At 38.6% G+C, this 25,464-nt stretch overlaps 3 protein-coding genes and 1 long non-coding RNA gene across 5 annotated transcripts in view; 1 reads left to right on the top strand and 3 right to left on the bottom strand.

Moving 5' to 3' along the window:
* Positions 1-6,384: 6,384 nt before the first annotated feature.
* On the bottom strand, positions 6,385-9,262 carry LOC139132162 (GH3 domain-containing protein-like). Its single transcript, XM_070698552.1, has 4 exons — positions 9,100-9,262; positions 8,397-8,532; positions 7,196-7,360; positions 6,385-6,613 (listed from the first exon to the last, which is right to left on the bottom strand). The coding sequence occupies exons 1-4, from the start codon at positions 9,260-9,262 to the stop codon at positions 6,385-6,387; spliced, it is 693 nt and encodes a 230-aa protein (XP_070554653.1).
* An 8-nt stretch (positions 9,263-9,270) lies between these two features.
* Positions 9,271-11,523, bottom strand: LOC139131179 (uncharacterized). Its single transcript, XM_070697149.1, has 2 exons — positions 11,365-11,523; positions 9,271-10,136 (listed from the first exon to the last, which is right to left on the bottom strand). Exons 1-2 carry the CDS (start codon positions 11,489-11,491, stop codon positions 9,271-9,273), a joined length of 993 nt encoding a protein of 330 aa, XP_070553250.1. The 5' UTR covers positions 11,492-11,523.
* A 5,974-nt stretch (positions 11,524-17,497) lies between these two features.
* The window catches only part of LOC139131168 (cytoplasmic dynein 2 heavy chain 1-like), a 70,152-nt gene continuing 62,185 nt past the window's right edge, over positions 17,498-25,464 (bottom strand). For both annotated transcript variants that reach the window (XM_070697136.1, XM_070697137.1), the window contains 8 exons: positions 24,774-25,008; positions 23,622-23,827; positions 22,651-22,872; positions 21,605-21,820; positions 20,421-20,620; positions 19,924-20,005; positions 19,257-19,373; positions 17,498-18,775 (listed from right to left, as the gene is read on the bottom strand). In XM_070697136.1, the coding sequence (XP_070553237.1) occupies positions 18,617-18,775; positions 19,257-19,373; positions 19,924-20,005; positions 20,421-20,620; positions 21,605-21,820; positions 22,651-22,872; positions 23,622-23,827; positions 24,774-25,008 (1,437 nt within the window). In that variant the 3' untranslated portion in view covers positions 17,498-18,616. The remainder of the gene's footprint in view (positions 18,776-19,256; positions 19,374-19,923; positions 20,006-20,420; positions 20,621-21,604; positions 21,821-22,650; positions 22,873-23,621; positions 23,828-24,773; positions 25,009-25,464) is intronic.
* On the top strand, positions 19,369-20,426 carry LOC139131171 (uncharacterized). Its single transcript, XR_011552064.1, has 3 exons — positions 19,369-19,486; positions 19,878-20,088; positions 20,260-20,426. It is a non-coding gene; the product is annotated as an uncharacterized lncRNA (long non-coding RNA).

The raw sequence follows: 25,464 nt of genomic DNA, 5'->3' as shown, positions 1-25,464 counted from the left end.
TACTGAGTTATGGACAAATATGTATATTTGAGGTCAAAGGTCACCGAGGTCATGTGACATTTTGTCAAAAAAATTGTATTGCTAAGTTATCCCTATATACCAAAAATCAGACCTCTAGCTCTATTGACTCGCTCAAAATTAGATATGCACATAATTAATGAGGTACAATATGTGGCGTCATAAGCTGTCCTATCATAACATATATGAAGGGTGTAGCACTTGTGGTTACTGAGTTATGGACAAATATGTATATTTGAGGTCAAAGGTCACTGAGGTCACGTGACATTTTGAAATAAAAATAGTATTGCTAAGTTATCCCTATATACCAAAAATCAGACCTCTAGCTCTATTGGCTCGCTCAAAATTAGATATGTGCATAATTAATGAGGTACAATATGTGGCGTCATATAGCTGTCCCATCATAACATATATGAAGGGTGTAGCACTTGTGGTTACTGAGTTATGGACAAATATGTATATTTGAGGTCAAAGGTCACCGAGGTCACGTGACATTTTGGAAAAAAAATAGTATTGCTAAGTTATCCCTATATACCAAAAATCAGACCTCTAGCTCTATTGGCTCGCTCAAAATTAGATATGCACATAATTAATGAGGTACAATATGTGGCGTCATAAGCTGTCCCATCATACCATATACGAAGGGTGTAGCACTTGTGGTTACTGAGTTATGGACAAATATATATTTTTGAGGTCAAAGGTCACCAAGGTCACGTGACATTTTGTCAAAATATCTGAGATATCTGCGTGAACGGATGGACTCACAGACGGACATGACCCAATCTATAAGCCCCCTGGACTTCATCCGTGGGGACTAAAAACTGTGTCACTGCATCCTTTTTGCAATATGAATACGATGAGAAACTAAATTTTTATTAGGGGCCCAAGCCGACCGGCTGGGCCCCTATTGGTTTTATAGGAATTCAACTTTCTTCTACTTCTTCTTCTTCTTCTTCTTCCGCTCTTTTTTTGTCGACCTAGAACTCAAACACCGCTTACCGCAAACTTCTGAAACTTGCAGGGCTAATAGGTACCTATGAGATCTCGTGCACCTGGGTATACAAATTTTGATTGGTCACGTGACCTGGCGGCCATATTGGATTTTCCAAAAAACTAAAAATGGCTTCTCCAGATAACCTAGGGGTCTAGTCGATTTGAAATTTTTTGTATAGCAAGCATGGCCTAAGGTCTTTAAAATTTGCCAATAAAATCGCATGCGGTCACGTGACCTTGGCCGCCATATTGGATTTTTGAAAAATACCTATTTAATCTTTAAAAATCTTCTTCTCCAGAACCAAAACACCGATTTGACTAAAATTTCACATGTAACATCTTAAGTGTGATCTCTTTCAAGTTTGCGAAAGGCGTTTTGATCGGTCACGTGGTTTGGCCGCCATATTGGATTTTGCGAAAATCGTGATTTAATCTTTAAAAATCATCTTCTCCAGAACCAACACACTGATTCTACTGAAATTTGATAAATTGCATCTTAAGTGTGATCTCTTTCAAGTTTGCGAAAGGCGTTTTGATCGGTCACGTGGTTTGGCCGCCATATTGGATTTTGCGAAAATCGTGATTTAATCTTCAAAATCTTCTTCTGCAGAACCAACACAATGATTCTACTGAAATTTGATATGTAACATCTTAAGTGTGATCTCTTTTAAGTTTGCGAAAGGCGTTTTGATCGGTCACGTGGTTTGGCCGCCATATTGGATTTTTGCGAAAATCATGATTTAATCTTTAAAAATCTTCTTCTCCACAACCAACACACCGATTTGACTTAAATTTGACATGTAACATCTTAAGTGTGATCTCTTTCAAGTTTGCGAAAGGCGTTTTGATCGGTCACGTGGTTTGGCCGCCATATTGGATTTTGTGAAAATCGTGATTAAATCTTTAAAAATCTTCTTCTCCAGAACCAACACACCGATTTGACTTAAATTTGACATGTAACATCTTAAGTGTGATCTCTTTCAAGTTTGCGAAAGGCGTTTTGATCGGTCACGTGGTTTGGCCGCCATATTGGATTTTTGCGAAAATCATGATTTAATCTTTAAAAATCTTCTTCTCCACAACTAACACACCGATTTGACTTAAATTTGACATGTAACATCTTAAGTGTGATCTCTTTCAAGTTTGCGAAAGGCGTTTTGATCGGCCACGTGGTTTGGCCGCCATATTGGATTTTTGCGAAAATCATGATTTAATCTTTAAAAATCTTCTTCTCCACAACCAACACATTGATTTGACTTAAATTTGACATGTAACATCTTAAGTGTGATCTCTTTCAAGTTTGCGAAAGGCGTTTTGATCGGTCACATGGTTGGCCGCCATATTGGATTTTGTTAAAATCGTGATTAAATCTTTAAAATCTTCTTCTCCAGAACCAAGACACCGAATGAGCTGAAATTTTATGTGTAACATCTTGAATGTGATCTCTTTCAAGTTTGCGAAAGGCATTTTGATCGGTCACATGGTTTTGCCGCCATATTGGATTTTCTGTAAAATATTAAATTCCAAGTGAAACGTACAGTAACTATTAGATGATGTTCAAAATCCTACTTTTGCAAGCTCGAATTTTGCACATAATATCATTAGTGCAAGATTTTTCAACCATGTTAACCGCTTGGGCCCCGCCAACGCTGCTTGCAGCTTTAATTTTCTTGGCCTTATACATGGGAGTCTATGGACTGCCTTATACATGGGAGTCTATGGACTGCCTTATACATGGGAGTCTATGGAGACTGCCTAATACATGGGAGTCTATGGACAGCCTTATACATGGGAGTCTATGGACTGCCTTATACATGGGAGTCTATGGAGACTGCCTATACATGGGAGTCTATGACGGTGAAAACTAAAAAGTCCTCTAACACGGCCAAAATTGATCGCATTGTGAATCAAATCGACGTGCATCTGTATGGGGTAGGGAACTATCCTTGTGCAAAGTTTGAAAGAAATTGACCTGGGCATGTCTGAGATGTCTGCGTGAACGGACAGACGCACGCACGCACGCACGCACGGACACACGCACGCACGGACATGACCAAACCTACAAGTCCCCCCGGACGGTGTCCGTGGGGACTAACAACGATACCCGCCTACATAGCAACTGTAACAGTTTTTGTACAGTGTTTGAACCAATTTCGGAAGCTATTGCTCTAATGCCACTTGGAAAATGGATTTTGATCTTAAAACATCATATCACAAAGATGCCAATAGCACACGTGACTTTTGTACAGATTTTTTTCATGACAAGATCTTGATTATCATGGTATGTGGTTTCCATGTCTTACAGAAGGAATTTTGAAGTTCAAAAAGTCCAGTCTAACTGTGGTTACCGGTATATAATAATTTTGTTCTCTGTAATCAAGGGATCGTTCAGTCGTGAAACTTTATCAATCCTACGCAGTGTCAATCAATGGCGTTTTCAAGCATCAGGTTCAAGGCGTCCTGTCTCTTCAGAACACGCGGTATCTTCAACTGATTCGCCGTTGCCATGGTGTTTTCTATCAGGTACTCCTTGAGTTTCTGGAATGTTCCGGACTTGACAACGTGCACCTTGGGTGCCGAGATGCTGCCTTTATTGCGGAATGACTCATAGACGTATCCAGACCTCACTAGAGCTTGGTCAAGCTGTTGAAAGTGAGAATTTAAAAAATGAAGAATCCAATGTAACTGATGTATATTTTCAAATTTGTTTATAATTGAATTAACGCTATGATTTTTCATCTTGTTGGTGAGTTTTCTAAAACACTTAGAGATATTAGACATGCTTATCAAGTTTTTGCAAGAAACAGTGCAATGGAAATTGTCAAGGCCGTGATGCACTTGTGTAAACCTTGGCTTCTGTGTTGAACTTGCACTAAAAACTACTTATAACAATAATTATATCATGGAAGCTTAATAGACTGCATGTGATATTTTATGCATAGGTAGTTGGCACCACACACAAATATAATTTCTCTCAGTTTGATAGTATAGTGAGAAATTGATGTCTTCGCATTACGTGAATTTGATGCTTAGCATTGATAAATGGTGTAGGCGGGGCTACGGAGCTGTATTAGTGGGAAGTTTGGAATTACATGTAGATGTTCAGTGTAGCCAGACACTTCAGCAGCCTACAGACGGGTACGTCCAAGTTATCATCAAACAAGTCATCGTTGATGACACAGTCCCCACTTGTTAATCGGTACTTTGATTACAGGTCCTCAAAGAGGATAGAGTCCTCTTCATTAGGTCTGTGATAAAAATACTTTTGAATGAATTCGCTTGATACATGTCTGAGTTATGGTTCAGGACATGAAAAAAATCGTAACAAAATGGTCGCACAGTGGCCATATTGGATCGCATCACAAATCAAATTGATGTGCATAGCTATGACATTGGTCGATGTCCTTGTACCAACTTTGAATAAAATTGGTCAAAACATGCGGATATGCCTGAGAAATGGCTCTGTACATGAAAAAATCGTAATAAAATGGCCGCCTGGCGGCCATATTGGATCGTATCACAAAACAGTTGACGTGCATATGTATGACATAGGTCAATGTCCTTGTACCAACTCTGAATAAAATCGGTCAAAACATGCCTGAGTAATGGCTCTGTACATGAAAAAATCGTAATAAAATGGCCGCCTGGCGGCCATATTGGATCGTATCACAAAACAAATTGATGTGCATATCTATGACATTGGTCAATGTCCTTGTACCAACTCTGAATAAAATCGGTCGAAACATGCCTGAGTAATGGCTCTGTACATGAAAAAATCGTAATAAAATGGCCGCCTGGCGGCCATATTGGATCGTATCACAAAACAAATTGACGTGCATCTGTATGACATTGGTCAATGTCCTTGTACCAACTTTGAATAAAATCGGTCAAAACATGCCTGAGTAATGGCTCTGTACATGAAAAAATCGTAATAAAATGGCCGCCTGGCGGCCATATTGGATCGTATCACAAAACAAATTGATGTGCATATCTATGACATTGGTCAATGTCCTTGTACCAACTCTGAATAAAATCGGTCGAAACATGCCTGAGTAATGGCTCTGTACATGAAAAAATCGTAATAAAATGGCCGCCTGGCGGCCATATTGGATCGTATCACAAAACAAATTGACGTGCATCTGTATGACATTGGTCAATGTCCTTGTACCAACTTTGAATAAAATCGGTTGGAACATGCCTGAGTTATGGCTCTGTACATGAAAAAATCGTAATAAAATGGCCGCCTGGCGGCCATATTGGATCGTATAACAAAACAAATTGACGTGCATCTGTATGCCATATGAAGTAATCCTTGTATCAAGTTTGAATGAAATCGCTCCAGGCATCTCAGAGATATCTGCGTGAACGGACGGACGGACGCACGCACGCACGCACGGACATGACCAAACCTATAAGTCCCCCCGGACGGTGTCCGTGGGGACTAAAAATCGGATTCATTTTTCGCACTCATAACTATCCTCAGTGATGGCAACTCGCAATACCCAGAATATAACACACCAGGTGGCAATACATCTGTGCCAACAACATCACAATCAAGCTCGGTGAAAAGAACAATGGCTCTTCCCGAGGAAGAAGTGAACAAAAGAATTGCCAACAGCATGATCACCCCACACGGTCTCACAATAACTCAACTTAAAACGAATAATTTTGACTGTGAGGGCGCCCTTTCTTACATCTCACAGTTCAGACCTACCCTTTCACTTGTCGAAGCCCAGTACAATAAAGGAGAAATGGATCTCACGTTTTGATTGGATGAATTCCATAAGGTTGTTCACAGTCAATGGTTTATAATAATGAAAGCTACACCACTGTCAAACTGAAGTGTATCATAGGTTATTGATTTCTCATAAAACAGTCTCTTGACATCCATCGATAAGAAAGCCGTTTTACAACCATGGTTTGGCCCCGAGCTCATTGTTATCAATGCTGCTTGTAGACCTGTTTATGGGGCGGGGGAGGGGCGCTGGGGGGTGAGCAGGTTTAAGTACTTGCCATGTCTTTCTGTTCTTGACTGAGTTGAAGCTTTTCAGCATTTCCATCTAATTCAACAAACACTAAATAATACTGTGATGTGTCATCATTGACATCCACTAAAAACAGAAGAAAACAGAAAATAAAAATTACCAAGCAATGCGATATACATTTATTTAGTAATGTACCACAAAATGCACAAATGTAGTATTAATAGCATGCGGCAATATCCTAGAATTACTCTGATAAGAAATCTCTTTCTACATGTGAAAACGTCTACAGCACCAACACTGCGAGTTGAGGTTTCTGGTTCTTCAGTCATTGGTTCAAGTGTGAACATAAAAAAATCTGTCTTTGTTGATGCACAGTCCATGTAATTGCTCAATATTCCCATGCAGCAATGGTTACTCTCGAATCAATTTTTTTATGGGGCAGGGGGGACATGACTGAAATGGTGGTATTACCTCTCTGTGAGGGCAGCATAACACTCTCAGCTGTGGTGTAATCCACCAGTTTGACATCAGACCATTTAGACACTGTCTCAACCAAGGCTTTGTAGAACACATTCTCTGATGTTTTCTCACCTCGTACATTCAACAACTGACCCTGTCTGAAATGTCAATCACGTATTGAAATCAATTTTATGTGTAATATACTAAAACCTATACATTTCATTTTTAGCCTGAAACTTGATAAATTGACCTGTCATAGACTGATTTTGACCAGCTACTTTTTCATCGAAAGCTTCTCATCCCTCAACCTCATTTGGGTGCCTGTCCATTGCAAGTTGTCAAACATGTACTTGGAAAAGTTCTCAACAACCTGGACATACAGAATTCTAGGACACTTTTACTTTATATATTACCTCTTTGTTGCCCAATATTGGCTCAGCCCTATTGTTGTCTGGAGAAAAGGTGGGTCTTTGTAGGAGGTCATGGGGTAAATAGTTGACAGGCTTGGTTTCTAACAAATCTCATCTCACTGACCAATTGACCAATTACATTAGCACTTACAAAGTCTCTCTATTCTCTGTTATTGATACTATAAAAACCCTATCATTTGACCAGAAAAAATAATTACGATTTGAAATTTTCACATTAACACAGTGGTTGAATCAATAGAGTGTTTACAGTACCACACTATCTACATAGATTTGTGCAAGAAAAGTGAATTTCTCATATCATTTTCTCACCTGTAGAGGAACTCTATGACTGGACACTGGTTATGCAACCTGACAACTCTGATCACATCACCAAATCTGTATCTATAGAGACCACTGACGTTGGTGATGACCAGTTCGTAGGTCTGACCAACTTCAACCTGGTCCATGAACAGCGTGTCTGGCTGGGCCTCGTCACTGAGGGGAATCAACAAGACAATGTAAAATTGAAAAAAAAAGCACATGAATGTGCTTGTGTGTGGGTGTGTCTGTGTATGTGCGCAGCAGTTCCATACAGTGTATCAATAGCACAGATACATATATAAAGTCAAAATTTCCAGGATGTATGATGATATCAAAAGATATGGAAACAAACGCATGACAGTAAGAAACAGACAAAGATAAAAACATGTTGTATCAGTGAGATACACATAGGAGAGGTGGATAGAATAAACCAGGAAATCTTTTCATTGTCAGAATGTCAACCACTAAAATACATGTATTACTTACATGAAGAAAATTGAAACAAAATACAAAACGGGTCAGAGGCTGTAGATTTTGATGATTATTTCACTATTTTTCTTCTGTAATGTCAACATGGTGTTTCTTGTTCTATTCCCCAAAGCATATCTAGATACGCAGTGTTGAGCTTGTCAATTCAGCCTGTACGTGTTTCTACTGCATCGTTCTTGTTTACAAGTGAATTTTAGTCCCCACTAAAATTTCAAATGTAAACAATAACAGTGCATTTTACACATATAGACGCTATCTTGACAAGCGAAATAGTAGGTGTTTCAATATGCTTTGGGGAGTATAGAACAAGACCTTGACATTTACATACAAAACAAAAATAGAGACAAAATCATCAAAAGTTACAGTACTGGCCCTTTAAGCTTTTGATTTTTCTCTGTCGGGGAATTACTCAATATTTCAAATGATGGCGAAGTATCACTGTGAGTGACTCTAATTAGGGTGAGCAAATTGATTGGCATGAGGTCAAGAACAACAAACAGAACCAGTATCTATTAAGATTAGTGAATAGTCATTTTGGTGCTCTCCCACACCATCCTAGTTGAGGTGTATGATAACATAGTGCACATGGAAAGCAAACCTGGCTGAGTACACCTCAATACTGATTTTAGGACTATATTCCAAAGGCTGAATGGAGTTTGCTTATCGCTGTTCACAGATGTACCAAATGCCCTGTGTGATCGGGAAAAGAAAAAGATCTCACCTTGCTTCAATGGGAATGAATTCAAAAACCATTGACTCTGGTACTAGCAGATAGTATCTCTCTGGATCAGTTGGCCAGACATTGATTCCTAATAAGCCCTCAGTTGCAGCGTACAACGGTGAATACAGAGGAATATCTGAAAAGTGAAGCAATATTAATGCATGAGTGTTGATTGGTCATGTGAATCAGCATTTTAGCATATGGAGTTTTCGTCATCTTCACCTTTGTAGATTACATGGCCCAATCACTATTCCTTGGACTGATACTGGTTTATAAATTTCCAGCCAAAAAGACTTATGTGCAATGTTATTTCCATCAATAATTTATAAAACCAAAGAAGCAGAAAAAAACTGTATTTCAAAATTGGATAGATACTGTAACAGACAGGTCTGGAGATATTTTAAAAATGCCTCAACAATTTTCAGTATATATGACTTATACTTGGGAATCTATGCATCAAATTCTACAAACCCAAGCTTTCAAAATAAAAGGAAAAGCATTAGTTCATAATAAACCGTTTAAAAGATTTAAAGTGACAGTCTTCAATCCATGGTTCTCACATTTAATAGTGGCTGCTTACATGATTTTGACTGTTTATGTGATTTGGTCTTTTGTTCTCCTTTGAAAGTTGTGCAAAGTCGGTCAATATTTGCTCAGAGACAAAGCTGACAAAAATCTGCCCCTTTAAGTTGACAAATTATACCTTTTGCATAGTGTGTTTTTAAAACATTTCCGTACAGTTCTGATGATCCTGTATCCACTGTCAGTATCAGTTCAAGGTACGGCCATATTCTCTTTGCAATACCGTCAAAGCCTTTCTCAAACTCTCGTTTCAATTCAGCGGCACGCTTCTCATCTGCCTTCATCAGATCATTCAATTTGGCTCGATTTCATCGGTAATGTTTAATTTTGGATCGATGTACCCTCTCTCAATGTCTTCGACGAGCTGTTTCCAGTGTTTTGATAATGCCACGAATGCCATGTAGACAAGCGATGCAAAATTGGCCTCAATCATGCCGAGGTTCCGATCCCTGAGTGCAAAGAGCAGGTGGACGTACAGGGCTTCCGGTTCGGTCATGATTCCAAAGCCGGCCTCTGGAGTGGAATACAGATTCAGTAGTCCCTTGGAAGACGCCGGAGAGGAGGAGTTGGGACCCACTGGAATGCCGGACTCCGAAGTCCGTGGTTTTGGTGAGTAGAACAGTTTCAGATCTCTCTGCAGCTGTTTTGCGGTTGGATACCCTGTGAACAGGGAATCAAAGCAGACTGTGATGCCCTGTAGGAAGAACGCAGAAAACTGTTTCTGAATCGTAGGTAACATGGAAGCATTCCCTGAGGTTCCGGATGTCAGTGCCAGAATCTTGGGTCTGTCCTTGGTTATGACATTCTCCTCTCCCTTTGCAATGCGGTCTACATAGTCCTTGTAGTGGTCGTATCTCGTCAGAGGGTGGAGCCTTTTGAAGTCCTCTCGTGTCTTGATCTCGGAAAAGTGAAACCTCTTTCCGTACTCTGTCTCTGCATTGTACGCCAGTCTCTCCAGCAGTATCTTGTCCTGCACATCCTTCACTTTCTTCGTCGCGGCTTCAAGTTTCTTTCTCTTGTAACTGCCAAGCAAACTCATTACGGAGAACACGACGTACTGGTCAAACATGGAACGCCTTGTATGGTACTCCGATGCCCTCATTCTGTGCAGTTTGTAAGAGAGTGTGGTGACTCCTACACAACCAACAGCCAACAGGCCTGACAGTGTAGAACATCAATACAAAAAAATATTAATATATAAAAGATTGATTAAACAAAAGCCCCTCATTAAGTCCTGGAAACACCACAGGAACAGAAAGCAGAAAAGCTAGCTCAGATTTTTAGATGGAAACAGGCTAAGCATAGCAAAAAAGGTTTAACACAAATATTTGTGTATGTGTATTGAGAAAATATTTCAGTCTCACCCTATCTTTTTTGTGCAAGTTTATATCAATGCTAGAAGTGTTGTGATACCATATGGTTAAGAGTACATGTATATGTAGGAAAACATGTTTTGCTTTCATTCATTATAATTTTCAATGAAATGATTGTATACAAAATCAAATCTACGTGTTCACATGATATTATGAATAACAGCCTGGAATATGGTGTGTGTACTAATCATGACTTGCTTTGTTCATATGGCAAAAAAAGAGGATATGTTGATGAATGAGTATTTTGATTACCATTGTAAATTTCATATACGGTTCAGTATTTGAAGTCAAATGGTGAGATTCACCAGATTGGACTATATAGCTAGCCTTGGTGGCATGGCTTAATTTCTAGTTGATATATTTACATTGGGGTGGGTTAAATCTGCACTTCTTGGATATTATTGCAGCAAATAGGCTGCCAGAGTGAGATTAGGGTGCAAATCATGTGATATGGCAATTGAGAGGTGGCTGGTTTCTGATAAAGTGAGTAAATATTGTGATAGGCAAACAAAGTGATTGGCATTGCACAGAAATGTGGCAAAACTTGTAATACTGATTCCTACACGGAGGCTGTTTCATACATCTTAGAAGTCGATCTTTGTATTTTGTTGATGACACCACGGAGGAACTGGTACCTCCATGATGACACATACTTGTTGTCTTTGCGTCAAGGTTACTTGTAAATCATGTGAACCCGTCCTGGCAATGAGGGATGATGACAGCATGTAAACAGTGTTTTTATCACGGTCCGGGGTCGTATCAGGTGACTGATTGACCTCGACATGTGATGTCAGCCGCTGACAAGTTTAGATGTGTTTTGAAACAATGCACCCTGTTCACACGTAAACACACTGAAATATGTAATTTCAACAATATATACTGTCAGACGGCGACAGAATCTTCTCCAGTGTACTAGTGTGGTAATCGTACTATATTCAGTTTCTTCCCTCGAACATCGATACAATGTACTAAACAATACTTCACAGCTTGGACCTGAGTGAAAGGTACCTTACCGGCAAAGATTCTCTTCACAGCTGGCATGGCTTCCCTAAAGTTTAGCACAACGTTGACAAGAAGGTGTAGAGCACATATCACGCTCACTGCGGCCACAACGACACTCTTAGATAATACTACCGTCATTATGTAACATCTACAACCAGCGCAGCTGGCTGGCTACTGCATACTTGGGCGGCGGCAATATTTTGACCTCGTGAATCGTAATTGTTCAGAATTCGTTGATAGAGGGCGGTATAAGACGTTCCCTGAAGACAAGCGATATACAAGCAAGGAAGCTACATAAGCTACTGCCGCGAAGATTTGCAGGCTTGGCTCGGGCCGCAAAACAACATCAACAACAACAACAAACAGAAACAAAAACCATATCATTTTTTTCAATAGATATGTTGTTTGATTTAAAAATGGTGACAGAATAGAATGAAAGAATGTGAAACAAAACGGATTACCTTGAAAGGTTATTTGGAATTAAAGCATTGTTGCAGCTACTGAAACTTTCATCAAATTTACGTTACTTTATTATTGGATTGGAAGTTGATCTGACACTCCGTTTTTGTTCAATAATGTCGTTTTGATTCGAAAAAAAGAAATACTATGCATATATACAAAGACAGGACATAAACCATTAGTAGTACCTTGTCAATAGGGCTGTTCACAAATGACATCATTGTTCTCTCATTAATATGCAATAATAAATGTGCAGATTTTCATTACATTTTAGAATTTAAGTATGACAAAAATGCAACTTGTAGGCAACTGCTAGTGTCACAATAAATACTGAACAACACATATAATAACTCAGACTACAAGCTGCAGCAACAGCTAGGGTCTCAACATTGAAAAATCTTTTCTAAAAGCAGCAGTGTCCAATTAGCCTAATGCATGCAGCTATATTTTAACAAACCTGCAACCACAAACAGTGTTATTGCAGGACCGAAATTTGTGCTGCCTACTGTGTAATATTAAGTTCAAGTATGTCAACAAAGTGATGGCAAGAGTTAAAATTGCCTTTCTTACTGAACACTGAGAGAGATCCGTGTGTATGTCTAATGGACTTATATTCCCCTAATCATGGATGTAATTGCATCCATGCCCTAATCGAAGAAACGGAACGGAACGGAAGGCCATACAAAATGGAAATTAGTTTCTATTTTTTTTGCGATGCGTGTGTGACAGTATGGCGTACATTCAAGTTTGCTTGCGTATTGATTGCTTTCTTAGGTCACGTTACAAGCACGGACACTTCATTTTATCAAAAAGACTGTGTGTGATCTAAGTCGAGGGCTAGCCTCCGGGGTAACCATCGACTACCTCATATGTAACGCAATAAAAAACCAGCAAATACATGGATCATTTCAACCATTATCTTTGCGTATAAAATATATACATATTTTAACCATGGCTCTTACACGGAAACCATTGGGACAAAATAAACTTCTTCAAAGTTTAGTGCCTGAAACCAATTAACCTATCAAATAACGGTCTACTTTGACGTTGACGTAATGTAAATATACTCAAACCTGTAATGCGCCAGTCAATGTAAACCCCCACCCCCCCCACCTCGGGCGATACGGGAAAAATGTGGGGGATTAGACCGTGTGTGCCATGAAACTGTGCCCGAGGGGGTGGGGCAATTGCCTCGTTTTGATCCCCCTATTCCTTTGACGGACAGGCCCAGAAGATGTTCGTAAATAACTACGCATGCGCACGTATGCAGGGCCTGAAAATTACCCGAGGTCCCGGACCAGTGATTTTTTATCCCGAACCAGTACTAATTACCCCTAAAAAGTCCGCAGACCAATACAAAAAAGGAGCCAATTTATTTTGCAAGGGAATGTCCAGTGCTTTTCCCAGATTGTGTTCTCGTGTCTTTTGACAAAAATTAGAAACTACGTCCCCCCAAAATACCGAAGTTACTGAAACCATGGAGGTAGCAGACGCACTAAAGCCAGTTACACTAAAACCAAGAGCCCATTCCATTGAGAGACTACGTCTTTTAGCTACAAAATTACAATAATTATCGCGTCTTTAAGTCAATCAAACATTTAAAATTTAGTCTATTTCTTTCATCACAACATAAACTCTAAAGGAAAATCAGTTACTCTATTACAGTTTGCGATTCATGTTATGAGCCAGGCGATGTGCGTCAACTAGCCACTGCACTGACGGGCCACGTACGCGTACACATTTTACATGTAAAATTTAATGTGGTAAAAACCAGACCATAACCTCAGCTAAAAATATCAGCAACCCCAAAATTGTGTGAAAATATCATATCTCTGTCTATCAAAGTAGTATTTTGCAGTAAAATTCTCTGGAAGGAGTCTCATTACAACTTTCCGATCGTCCGTGGCAAGCAAGCTTCTGAATTTAGAAGGTCACCATGCTGAATTCCTTATATAGTCAAGTCCCCCTAGCTCGATTGTAGTTGACCTTAACAAGAACCGCCTAGCTTGTCAAAACAGCGTTATGGCAATTTGCTGTTGCTATCAAAGGAAAAAGAAGTCCCTCTCAGATATTTGGTGTTTTCAACCTATTTTTTACAATTTAAATGGAAAAGAATCAACCGCTGAGCAATTGTAAAAATGAAGTGAACTTTATAGCAATAGTTAAAAGCATGTCAAGTGTGTGTACAAGAACTTGAGAAAACTACCAAGTAAATGTTTATGCAGTGTGTCTGTATTAAAAAGATTGGCAGTTTATGCTGTATGTAAATCCCAAGCAAATCTGATAGAAATGCATATATAACATGAGTATGAGAAATGAATCATTCTTGTATTGCTATGCAAATTTTTTGAGGACCAGTGGATTTTACCTTGGGACCAGTGAAAAAAAAAACAGGTCACTGGTCCTGGGACCAGTGGGAAAAAACAGAAATTTTCAGGCCCTGGTAATGGTATGTTGTTGTTCAGAGCAGTAGCATGGCGAAAGGTGGCTGTCAAGGCCATGTGGGCCGGTAAGCAGTTTTTCAACTGGCTATTGATGAACGCGATGCAGCAATATTCAGAGGTGTGTATGACAGTATATTTGTGATTGATGGCTTAAATATCGATAACTAAATAAATGATTTTCATCCGCCGTGTATTCTTATGTTTTGGAAAACTGAACATGATACCATATGCAAAATTTCTCACATTTTCCCATGTGAGCGTGACATTTCGGATGTTCACGATGCGTCATCGACATGGTCCAGCACTAAAAAGACCTCCGGGTCAACTCTATTTTTGATAAAGCTTAAAGGGACAAAGTCAGTCATTTTTCATGAATTTTGTTTGATGCGATATACTACTTATTTTGTTTGACATGTTGAAAGATACTGAATGAATGAGTGACCATACATATATTCGACCCCAGTTTTATACAAATTAAGTAAAACCATCGCGAAAACGAATTAATGGTCATGACCATTAATTCATTTTCGTGATGGTTTGCATGTATCGTGTCTAAAACAGGGGTCGAATATAAGCATGGTCAGCCATTCTTTCGGTATCTTTTGACATGTCAAACAATATAAGTAGTATCTCACATCAAACAAAATTCATGAAAAATGGCCGACTTTGTCCCTTTAAATTGCTTGTGTATTTGGAAAACATGTTCGGTCACGACGGGATTCCTTTTTATGTCCGCTAAATGTATTATCAAATTTATTCATGATGACCCATATAGCTAGGGAAACAGTTCTGTTTCATAATTGTGATCATTCTGATCATCTGTTCTGTTGAGTTTTACACAGTATCTTTGTGGTGTGTTTTGTGATGAATAAACACGGACCATTGTGAATTTTCATTCCTCTGCTTGTTTTAAATCAGTGCATGACTGATGTAGAATGTGTAATTGTGCTTGTAACATGAGAGCGAGAAGACAAAACAGCTGCACTTGTGAGATTGGACAACATGTATCTTGTTCATCAGCTTTAATTAGTTTATTGAGGCGACATGTCTTGTGTGATACATCTGGTGTTTTGATCTAACTAAATCATTTGTTCTAGCCTGAAATGTGTTTATGCCTGACAACATACAAGCAAACTAGACTGAAAAATATTGTAAATTTTTGCTCCAAAATAGGTGACGTGACAGTGACACCTCAACACTTTTATCTGGTCACAGTAGCCTATAAGTGGCTGAAAAACAAATGCGAAAAGTATGTTATTTTCCTGGATCTATTTGTGTTGATTGTGATAGACATTTGTGAACAGCATAAATGTCACAAAACCCTGTTTTAAATGATAAAAATTGTTCTAAAGTTGAACATGAACTTTTTATATTGATGCAGGTTGTTTACGACATGAAAATTCCAAAGAGTGGTTGTGTGTAGGAATTTACAAATTCCCCACCCCCGTATGTGGGGGATTTACTTGGTTTAGGTGGGGATTTTCCGGATTGTCTTGCCCCAGGGGGTGGGGCATTTGGCAGATTTCACAGGACTAATTTCCAAATCCCCCACTAAACCCCGAGGTGGGGGGAGTGGGGGTTTACATTGACTGGCGCATAATCACATCCTGCCTTGCTACAAATAGAACAAGCTCAAAGTCTCGTCAAACTAGTCTGAGCATAGGGGCCTCAGGCTCCGATGACGATGATCAGATGGTGATGATGATGATGATTAAATATTTAAAAATGAAGAAAAATAAAAATATATTCGGACTCAGTAAATTTGTTGTTGTTGTTATTGTTGATAGTATTTGTAAAAAAGAACAAAGTATGCACTGCAAAATCCAATACGGCCTAACTATACACAAGAACAAAGTATGCACTGCAAAATCCAATACGGCCTTTTACCATTTCTCTCGCTGTTCCCTTGCGCTGGGCGTAAATAATGAAGAAAGTCAGCGTAGAACTTTGATAGTGAACCTGAGCTCTAAAAATTATGAGCGCTGAAAGGTCAAAGTGACCGCTTTACACAACCCTGCGCGCATTTATACCATCATTTTGAACAAAAAAGGGTAACAAACAATATACGATGCGCACTGTACACTCACAAATATTTCTTTGACCTCAACTCTTTAGAATATTTAGAATTTCTGAAAATGAAAATGAACGAGAACTTTATTTATTGAATAAAATGAAGGTTTATTTTTTTCCCGTGGCATTGATACAGATGCTGCCTATGTGCAAAAAAGCGTAACTTTTCTATCAGTAAACTACCAATTTTTGTATCTACAAGACATATATGCACAGAGCAGTATCGGGACAGTTTTGAATTCATGGTAATCTTTCAATGAGAAAAATCTTGCATTAAGCTTTTCTAGTCTCGAAATTTGGAATAATTTCTGGGTACTGAAATACTGGAGAGAACCCAGACTATCAGCTATTAGATAGTAATACCAAGATTTGTGTATAGTGGCTGCTCAAGGGACCAAAAAAGTGACCGCTATATGGAGGTGGCCTTTCCATAAAGGGTAGGTGTGGCATTACTTTTGCTGTCAGAGGTGTACAGAGAGTGGTGAATTTAGGAAAAGATTACAGCAATTAAAAATTCAATAAGATCATAAATCTCTGAAAATCATCATATCATTATATAGGTGCTTTCTAAGCGTCCCATAGACAGCGCCCTCAAACAACTGATCTTTCAAGTCTATGTCACAAGGTGATATACAGAATTGAATAGCCAAAAATACATGATTATTCCAAAAAAAGACCCAAATACTTTACAAATCTCATTTAATTTTTGGAGCAGTTTAGATGCTACTCTAAAATTACTCAAAACAGGCTGGTATCTTGCTGTCAGTCTAAGCATTTTTGAACAGGTCATTCAGACTCAGATATTCTGACCATTAAACATAGGTTTTGTACCAAATTGGGAGCAATTACATGTGGCCACTGATCACATAAAAGAGGTGGCTGCTCTGTAGAGGGTCTTTAACATGTAAAATAATTCAGAACTGTCACAAGTAGACTGAAAGATCCGTCACTCTAGGGTGCTTTCTTAAGCGTCCCGTAGAGAGCGCCCTCAATCAACTGATCTTTCAAGTCTATGTCACATGGTGATCACTGCACTGACACAGGTTTGACTGTATTCGGTTTATATAGTGATATCATTGTTATGTAATCATTCTCCGCCCTTCTCATTTTCATTAATTAATTCTTTGGTCAAAATCAGTCTACATTCACAATATGATGACAATACAATGGAAAAGTTTAAAGTAGTTTATTTTTTCAGATATTCAGGCAACACAAACTTCATTTCACACACAGCTTTATTTTTTTTACACAGCAAGTAATAGAAAACCAAGAAAAAATGTTCACATCTTATCCACTTCACGTTGTGAAATCTAATACATATACAGAATTGAATAGCCAAAAATACATGATTATTCCAAAAACACCCAAATACTTTACAAATCTCTCTCTCTCTCCCTCTATCCATATACATATATTCAGCATGACTCTGAAAGTCAAAAGTGTCCATCTGCTGCACTTGAATAACGTTATAATTCTGTACAACATCAGAAATTTTTGGATTGCAAGTTTTAAAAATACAGAAGTATTACACACGGTAGAAACATTTTTTTACCTCAGAACTCCCCTCCCCCCAGGTCTCATTCCTGATAGTAATGAATGTACATACATTGTACATTACAAAATTGTCTCCTTAAGTTTCAAATCGCTAAATCCAGTACTTCCGTCTCAAAGTGGGGTTTGCTTAGGAAAGTACATGTTTCAACACTGATAAACAAACCTGTTACAACGGTTTAAACTGTACACAATTCAGAAACTACCCTGTTCATTCATTGCAGAATTTTACTTCTTATATGTACACTCTCAAAGATTTCCATTTGAGCTGTTCCTGTAATCCACATTCTTGATTTTGTTTCCGCAATGTGCTATTTTTCTGTCACAGCAATTCGCAGCTTATTTTTTGTTCAATGGGGGAAGGTAAGCACAATATAAAAAGTAACAAACAGACATGTACATATAAGTGATAGAATGAAAATATTTCATCAGAAAAAAAACATTTTTCTTCTAATTTTTGGACTGCTAATATATTATCATAAAGGGCTATTAAACACTCAAATATACATTTCTGAAATTGATCACAAAAGTCTCCGTGACTTTTTTCCAACATTTCAAGAAAACAGTAACATTTGAAATGGTGCCAGACACCATTTAAGTCACATCTGCATCAAAACTCAGAACATCTTGAGTCCTCAAGGCGTGTAAAGACAAGAATTTTCTTTACATTTGGACGGTTTATCAGAAAGTACTAAACACACAGTAAATGTTCATACAAGAATTGTTTGAAGGGATGTGTTTATTGACTTTTCAGGAAGAGAGCAGCTCCTGTCTGGATCCACTGGTTCTGGTTTCCACCACACGGCACATTCAGATGAGTGACAATCTTTTCCCTGGCAGAGCTGAAGTAAATTGGCAGAGATATACACTCGTCTATGCTGTAAGGATCCGGCATGTCCTGTGGGCAAATCCAACACAATTATCACGTTATCATAAAGACCAGAGTAAAGAAGTGTGGAATGGAAATCTTTAGCATCAATTTATATGAATCCCTGTGTAATTTCCAAAAATATAATGTAAATTTGTGGACAAAAAATTATTTTTGCATATTAATGACAGAACAGTGACGTCGTTCGTGAACAACCCTTTCACATTCAACTTAATGAAATGTAGAGGGGAAATGAAACAGACCAGCTGGCCAGGAAATGCAAATGAGGAAGGACATGGATAAATATACTGATGTATCATTTACAGTGTGGTCATGTGAACAAATTATGCGCCTTGTTGTATGATGGCTATTTCAAATTTGTGTTGTTTCATGGTCTCTGACTGCCTACTCTCTCTGATGTGGAAATGTTTCAAACATGATTTATGTTCTAACACATCGTTGGTTGATTTGCATCATGGTTGGAGTGATTTGGAGGAGTGTGTTGAGTCACCTTCATAATCCATGCCACTGTACACGCAGGAATTGCTGACACGCTGGCCGAGTCTCTCTGATTTTCTGACAAATGCCTGCCATCGAACGTACACCCTTCTAATTGTAGACCAGCGATCTGAAAGAATCAAGAAGAAAGTCACATATTAGAGGCTTATTATCGATACAAAGGTGAGACGGGTCAATATATCTACGTTGGAGACTAGCAATAAGATGGAAATAATCTGACAGGTAGTGACTCCCATTTCTCTCTAATAATGCTCAACTTTGCCATGAAGCAGATGCAGATGTACTACAAGTTAGCAATGTCGCTGGTGTATAGATGATCACTGATTCAATTGGAAATAGACAACTTCCTGTATACAGCCCTCCTAACTAAGAACTGAACATTTTATACTATCACGGATATTTATAACAGGTTCATTATTTTTATAGCATGCTAGAAATATTCAATTGGACTTGAAGCCAAACAACAAAGCAAGATTATTTGTGTACACATGCATACAGTAGAGTACTCTTTCATTGACAAAGTTGTACACACAGCCATCCAATCAGTCCATTCTTCCTCCACATCATTGAATCATTCGATCCCATACAAATCCTGCAATCTTGTTGTCTTCAGGACCGTCCCACAGCAAGGGAAAAGTAACACAGAGGGCGCTGCTCACCTTGACTTGAGTCTTGGCTGATGATATGCTGCCTTGCCAGGTACATGCAAACTTCAAGCTATCCATGGATGTCTTGGTCTGTCTGCATTGACAAGAAAATACAAAATGCCCACTTTAAGTTTGCATGTATGTGTACAGCACTTACACTTCAGTCAATGTACACTGGTAAGTAATTTACCGTATTTTGGTGTAGCTACAAATTTCCTGCTTGAGAGCCCACTTGCTCAAACAGTCTATCCTGGTAAATTTTGGAAGAAATTTTGCATGTTCTTTTAGTTAATTAATGTGCTTAATTTATTTTTTTTTAACCTTCAACTTGTCATTTTCCCTCTGTAGAGATTGTCAACCCTGCAGTGTCTGTAAATTCTCTTTATGACTGTTAATGATTCATTTGGGTACAAACCAAAGAAACACAGAATGCATTTGATGACTGTGACTCAGTCGACACGCACCAGTCCATACAAAATATATGATAGTGGTGAGAATCTACAAGTTACCTTGCTGTTTGTTGACGCAGTGCGTTCAAGAATGTATCCGGGTGGAACAGCTCTGAGAGATCCAGCTGGTCTGACAGCAGTGAGCCACGTTCCGCTTTCTCAACCCAATGCTGCAGAGCCATGGTACGGGCCACCAGGGATCTCAAAAAGTGGATTGGATCCTCAGGCCCATCCCACCTACGGAGCCATGACATGGGAGTCTGAAAGAAACAAAATCATCGGAGATTGAACTTGGTTGGACACTTCTGTGCCATTGTCGCAAGTGCCACAACATACTTGGGTAAAGATGAGTGATGTGTTTGTATGACAAGAATGGAAAGATAATTTTTAGGCGTTTTCTATGTAATTAGACAAGAATTGGCAGAAGTCCCTTTTTATAAGAGGTTACCACAATTCACATGGATTGTCTTGTAACAGTGAAACACCTTTATGAATTTGAATTTGAATAAAGAAAGTAGAAAAAAGACCATTTTGGCTGTCTATTTTTGCCATACTACTCTTGAGAAGTGTCTGTTGCTGTGATGTCCAATGGACACACTCACATGTAATGCTAAAAATGTAACATATCAGTATTCATTTACTCCCAAACACACTGATGAGTACTGTTCAAGTTTTATGCAAATCTAATTATATTAACTCATTTCAATTATGAATATTCATAGATTGTGCATCATACACTCCATACAAACACATATCATGTGACAATCAATGGCATGCTAGAGTTGACATGCTGGCACATGATCTAGATCCCTTATCCTGCCAAGTTCATATTTTGCCATCAGGTCAAAGTTGGTGAAAACTAGTGAAACACAGCATGTCCCATACGGTACATTTTAACAAAAAGTGAACATTTGAGAAGGCTCCTGAAAATGTAGATTCTGTAAACAAGATTTTTGTGGACTAAAGCTACTGTAACAGACCAAGCTAAGTGGATGAGCTAAAGTGGGCAGAAATACATATGTTTTGGCTCAATCACTACTGTGTTTTACTGACTTGGCAGATGGGGCATTGATACTGTCTCACTGGAAAAGAGATACAGATGTAATATAATACGCACAGACAAAAATTTGTTGCTGTATTATTTCTTTTGTGCTTAAAAAACACTTTTTTAAATTAAAGACTCATTGTGGCAAACTGATCAATTTCTGTACACAGCAAAAACTGAACATTCCTGTGTCTCTCACCTCTTGTTTGAGGAGTGACGTGGCCATAGCCTGTACATCAGATGTCAGTAACATGGTCCCACGGATTACCTTGCTGAGTGCAGCCAGTGTGGAGTGAACGTACTGCACTAGCTTCACTGCATTGTAGTTTTCTAACAGTATGAATGAGTTGATCGGCAAATGAGAACCCGACTTCTCACTGGGCGGCTGGATTTTCATCTGGATAATTTGAGAACCCTGTAAGAAAAGTCAATCATATTATTATAATTTCACTTTGACTTTTTTACTCGTCAAAATTTCAGCAAAAGTTTTCCTATTTTGAAATTTACTGTCAACTATTTCTTTCCAAGATCAAATAGCCTTTTAATCTGGTTGAAAAATTCATTTGCTTATTGAAATTTGCCTGATGCTGAATCCTGGGTTTCAAAGATTTTAAGAGAACACCACATTAACCCGTCAAGCCATTTAGCAAAATGCCTAGTGAGACAGGGAGTCATTTGGCCAGATAACAAATAAATTGGCGATCAACTTCACTGGTTGGGTACAGCAATTGCAAACACTAAAATCAGTGGGTAATCTCAATGGTGTCAATTGTGAATTATTCTTCATTCGATTCAGTTTATTTTCTAAGATACACCATGAGAGAAATGGTTTGTACCAATGGCGATGTTTACGCAGCCTGTAGTATCAGTATCAATTTTATGGCCAGAGTTGGGCTTCCTGCTGACTTTTGTATTACAATTGCTGTACCAGACCACTGAAGTTGACCGCCAATTTACTTGTTATCTGGCCAAATGACTCTCTGTTTTACAAGGCATTTTGCTAAATGGCTTGACGGGTTAATGTGGCGTTCTCAAAGATTTTAAGATTTTAAGAAAAGTTACAAACTTAACAGATGGAGAGACGAAATAGCACCACCACTGGGGAGAAATAGGAAGGTGCTGGTACTCGGCCGGTGACAGTGACAGAGACAGGTGTGTAGACAGACTGACTGACAATTACACAGACAAATTAACCTAGAGAGACAGAGAACACATCACATGGTCCGAGAACTCAAGCCTCATTACCTGGTTGAGTTTCTTCCACAGATTCAGAATAGGAGTGAGTTCAGTAGCCCACTTCTCCTTGTCAAATTTGCCCTCGGCTGCGTCCGATCTCATCAAGATTTTCAGCTGGGAGATAACCTGGGAACTGATGGTACGCTGAGCTGACCTCTCAATGTTGGCTGGCAGACCAAAGTATTGAGGCTTGTCCTCCTCCGGTAAAGACTCAATCAGATCAACGAAATCCTGAACAATTATAATATACATTAATGGTTAAAAAATAGTGGAATACAATTTATAAATGACACTGGGCATAAAATTACTGCCTTTTAATTTTTTCTTAAATATTTTTTAATACTCAGTTTACTACATGAGGGGGAGGGGCACCTGTTCCATAAAGCTCTGAAGATCATTGCTGTAGAATACAGCACGGAACTGAAACGTTTGTAACATTCATAGAGGGTGCACATTGTTCAAGTTATGAATATCATCTTCTTCGTCCATATACAAGAATTAAAGTGTATGGTATCCAGTACCCTCAAATGTCTCTGCTGTCCCATTGGATGACCTTTGAGCTCATATTCATCGAGTGCTACATATCTGAATTTTCAAACATTTGTTGGAGAAGTACTTCTAAGCAAATTGCATTAAGGAACATCAATGATGGACTCTGGACAGTTTAGATGTATCTCAACTTAATATCTAATTGGGTTTCAATAAAAGTATGCAGAGTCCAGATTTAATTATCATGGTATCTCTGTATGACAATATGCTTTCAAACCATAAACACTTAGAGTATTCCTTCACGGCAAATATACATAATGATGGGTTCAGGATACCACACATATCTATTCTTATTTGATGTTAATGTGTGTATAAAAAGAGCTAAGATTTCATTTCTGAAATCACTTGTATGACAATGCTTATCAAACAACACACTGCAAAATGATAATTTTTTTACAACATCTGCAAAGCTGGTGAAGCGTGGGACTCACCCTGTGACTACTGCTTGTAGGGAGTGAAATGTTGGCAACGAGTCGTTTGCCGCGTCCCCGAGCTCCACCACCACTCAGCACATCATTGTTGAAGTACTGTTCCAAGTACGATCTCAAAACTCTCATATCAAAGACATTATCCACTCTGCCACCATAGATGGCGCTCTCATACAGGCCGTGCACAAACTTCCATGGGTCTTCTTTGCCTGTGACGCAATTATAGAAACAAATTCATCATTTGAGTATCTAACACTGACTCAACAGTTTGTACTCACACACACAATCATAACCAACTCAGTTTGGTGATGTGAAAGACATTGCAGCAACAAAAATATCACACTGAAGAATACACAATGTTCATTAACAATGTTTGAAATATTAGTGTCTAACGCTAGAAGATTAGATTTGAATTATGCAAGTATTACAACAAATATTGTTAAAGTATGCAAATCTGACAATAATATCTCCATATCAATAGAGAATAGACATGTCCCTAAGATCGTGCACTATATGAAGATTTATCAATTGGGATGGTGGACCTGTTTGCAGGGAACTGGAGGTGAACAGATTAATCTTCACTTCATTTTACAGCTGAGGTGGGAATATTGGGTATACTATTAAAATAAGGTAATAACCCAGCAACTTAGCTGAGCAGTTTGCTATAGGACCTGGCGTTTACCTAGACAAATTGGTTTTATTGTCTGAAGACTGATAATAAATCCTTCAAATTTTGCAGGCAGCTCATCCATTGAGTAAAGTTATATGTGCATGCTCAAACAAGTCATTTTTGATTTTTGACAAGCAACCCATTCATGGTAGAGTTATGAAAGGAGGAATAAAATATTGATGAGTGTAAAACACGATTAGTTGTAGCTATACCAAAGAAAGACAGGAAACAAAATGACTATGACAAATCATGCTTTTACACTCTACAATATTTTATTTCCCACTTTCAAAACTTAAATAGATAGAGTTGTAGCACAAGACCTCTCTATTGCTGGACAGGGTAAATGGGTTGCAGTACTAAAACATTGTAATATACTGTGAATTTGAGGTTTACAGAGGTGACTGTAGGGGTCATATTTATAGGAAAATCTTTGTTAAACAATGCATAAACAAATAAATAATGTAAAACCATTGTACATAACTCACCAAGAGACTTGCCAAGCCGATCGATGATATCAGCCCCAGCTCTGAGATCAGACATCGCAAACTCATAAAATTTGGTCCATCCCTGGGGGATGTAGTTACGACGTTCTTGCAGCACTGCATGGAACCAGGCCAACGCAAACAACGCCTGCGCTCTCACCGCATCACCCCTGGCGACAAACTGCGGCGACCATGACTCGTAGGTCCTGAGTAGGTTTTTCTTGACACCAGGGGGCGCCTGCAATAATCAAAGATTAAATAATGGACTTGTTAATGATTTTCTTCTGCAGAGTATCCTGGTAGCATCACGTTTTGTTGTAGACAGGTCACTGCATTTTATCAAACTATTAAATGTGCATGTAGCTCAGACTCTGACAAGAAACTGTGGAATCACAGATTTAACCATCAGAGGAATATTTACAGCTTTTTCTGAGGTAATTTTGCTCAACGTATGCTTATCAATAACGCTTCATGGACTGTTCTATAATGCATTTGGGAACAACTAACACTGCTCAGAAAGACAGCCTATACATTCTGTGATGTGCAATGATTTTTTGATGAATATTCAATATATGTGAAGACTGAAACCATCAACAAGAACAATGCTGGCAATATATCTCCCCAGGGTGAGTTGACAAGTCCCACCATGTTTATTTTAAAACTGTCAGGAACTTGACCAAATTATTACGATAAC

Source organism: Ptychodera flava, chromosome 4, assembly GCF_041260155.1.
Source record: "Ptychodera flava strain L36383 chromosome 4, AS_Pfla_20210202, whole genome shotgun sequence".
Lineage (NCBI taxonomy): Eukaryota > Metazoa > Hemichordata > Enteropneusta > Ptychoderidae > Ptychodera > Ptychodera flava.
Note: the sequence above shows the minus strand (reverse complement) of the source record. Positions and strands in the feature narration are given on the sequence as shown.

Coding starts and splice junctions, on each gene's coding strand:
- LOC139132162 (XM_070698552.1), bottom strand. CDS start 9,262: ATGAAGGCAGATGAGAAGCGTGCCGCTGAATTGAAACGAGAGTTTGAG. Junction 8,533..9,099: donor AAAAACACACTATGCAAAAG/GTATAATTTGTC, acceptor TTCACTTTTCAG/ATATTCCTCTGTATTCACCG. Junction 6,614..7,195: donor GTCATAGAGTTCCTCTACAG/GTGAGAAAATGA, acceptor TTGACATTTCAG/ACAGGGTCAGTTGTTGAATG.
- LOC139131179 (XM_070697149.1), bottom strand. CDS start 11,491: ATGACGGTAGTATTATCTAAGAGTGTCGTTGTGGCCGCAGTGAGCGTG. Junction 10,137..11,364: donor TGTGAAGAGAATCTTTGCCG/GTAAGGTACCTT, acceptor CTACACTGTCAG/GCCTGTTGGCTGTTGGTTGT.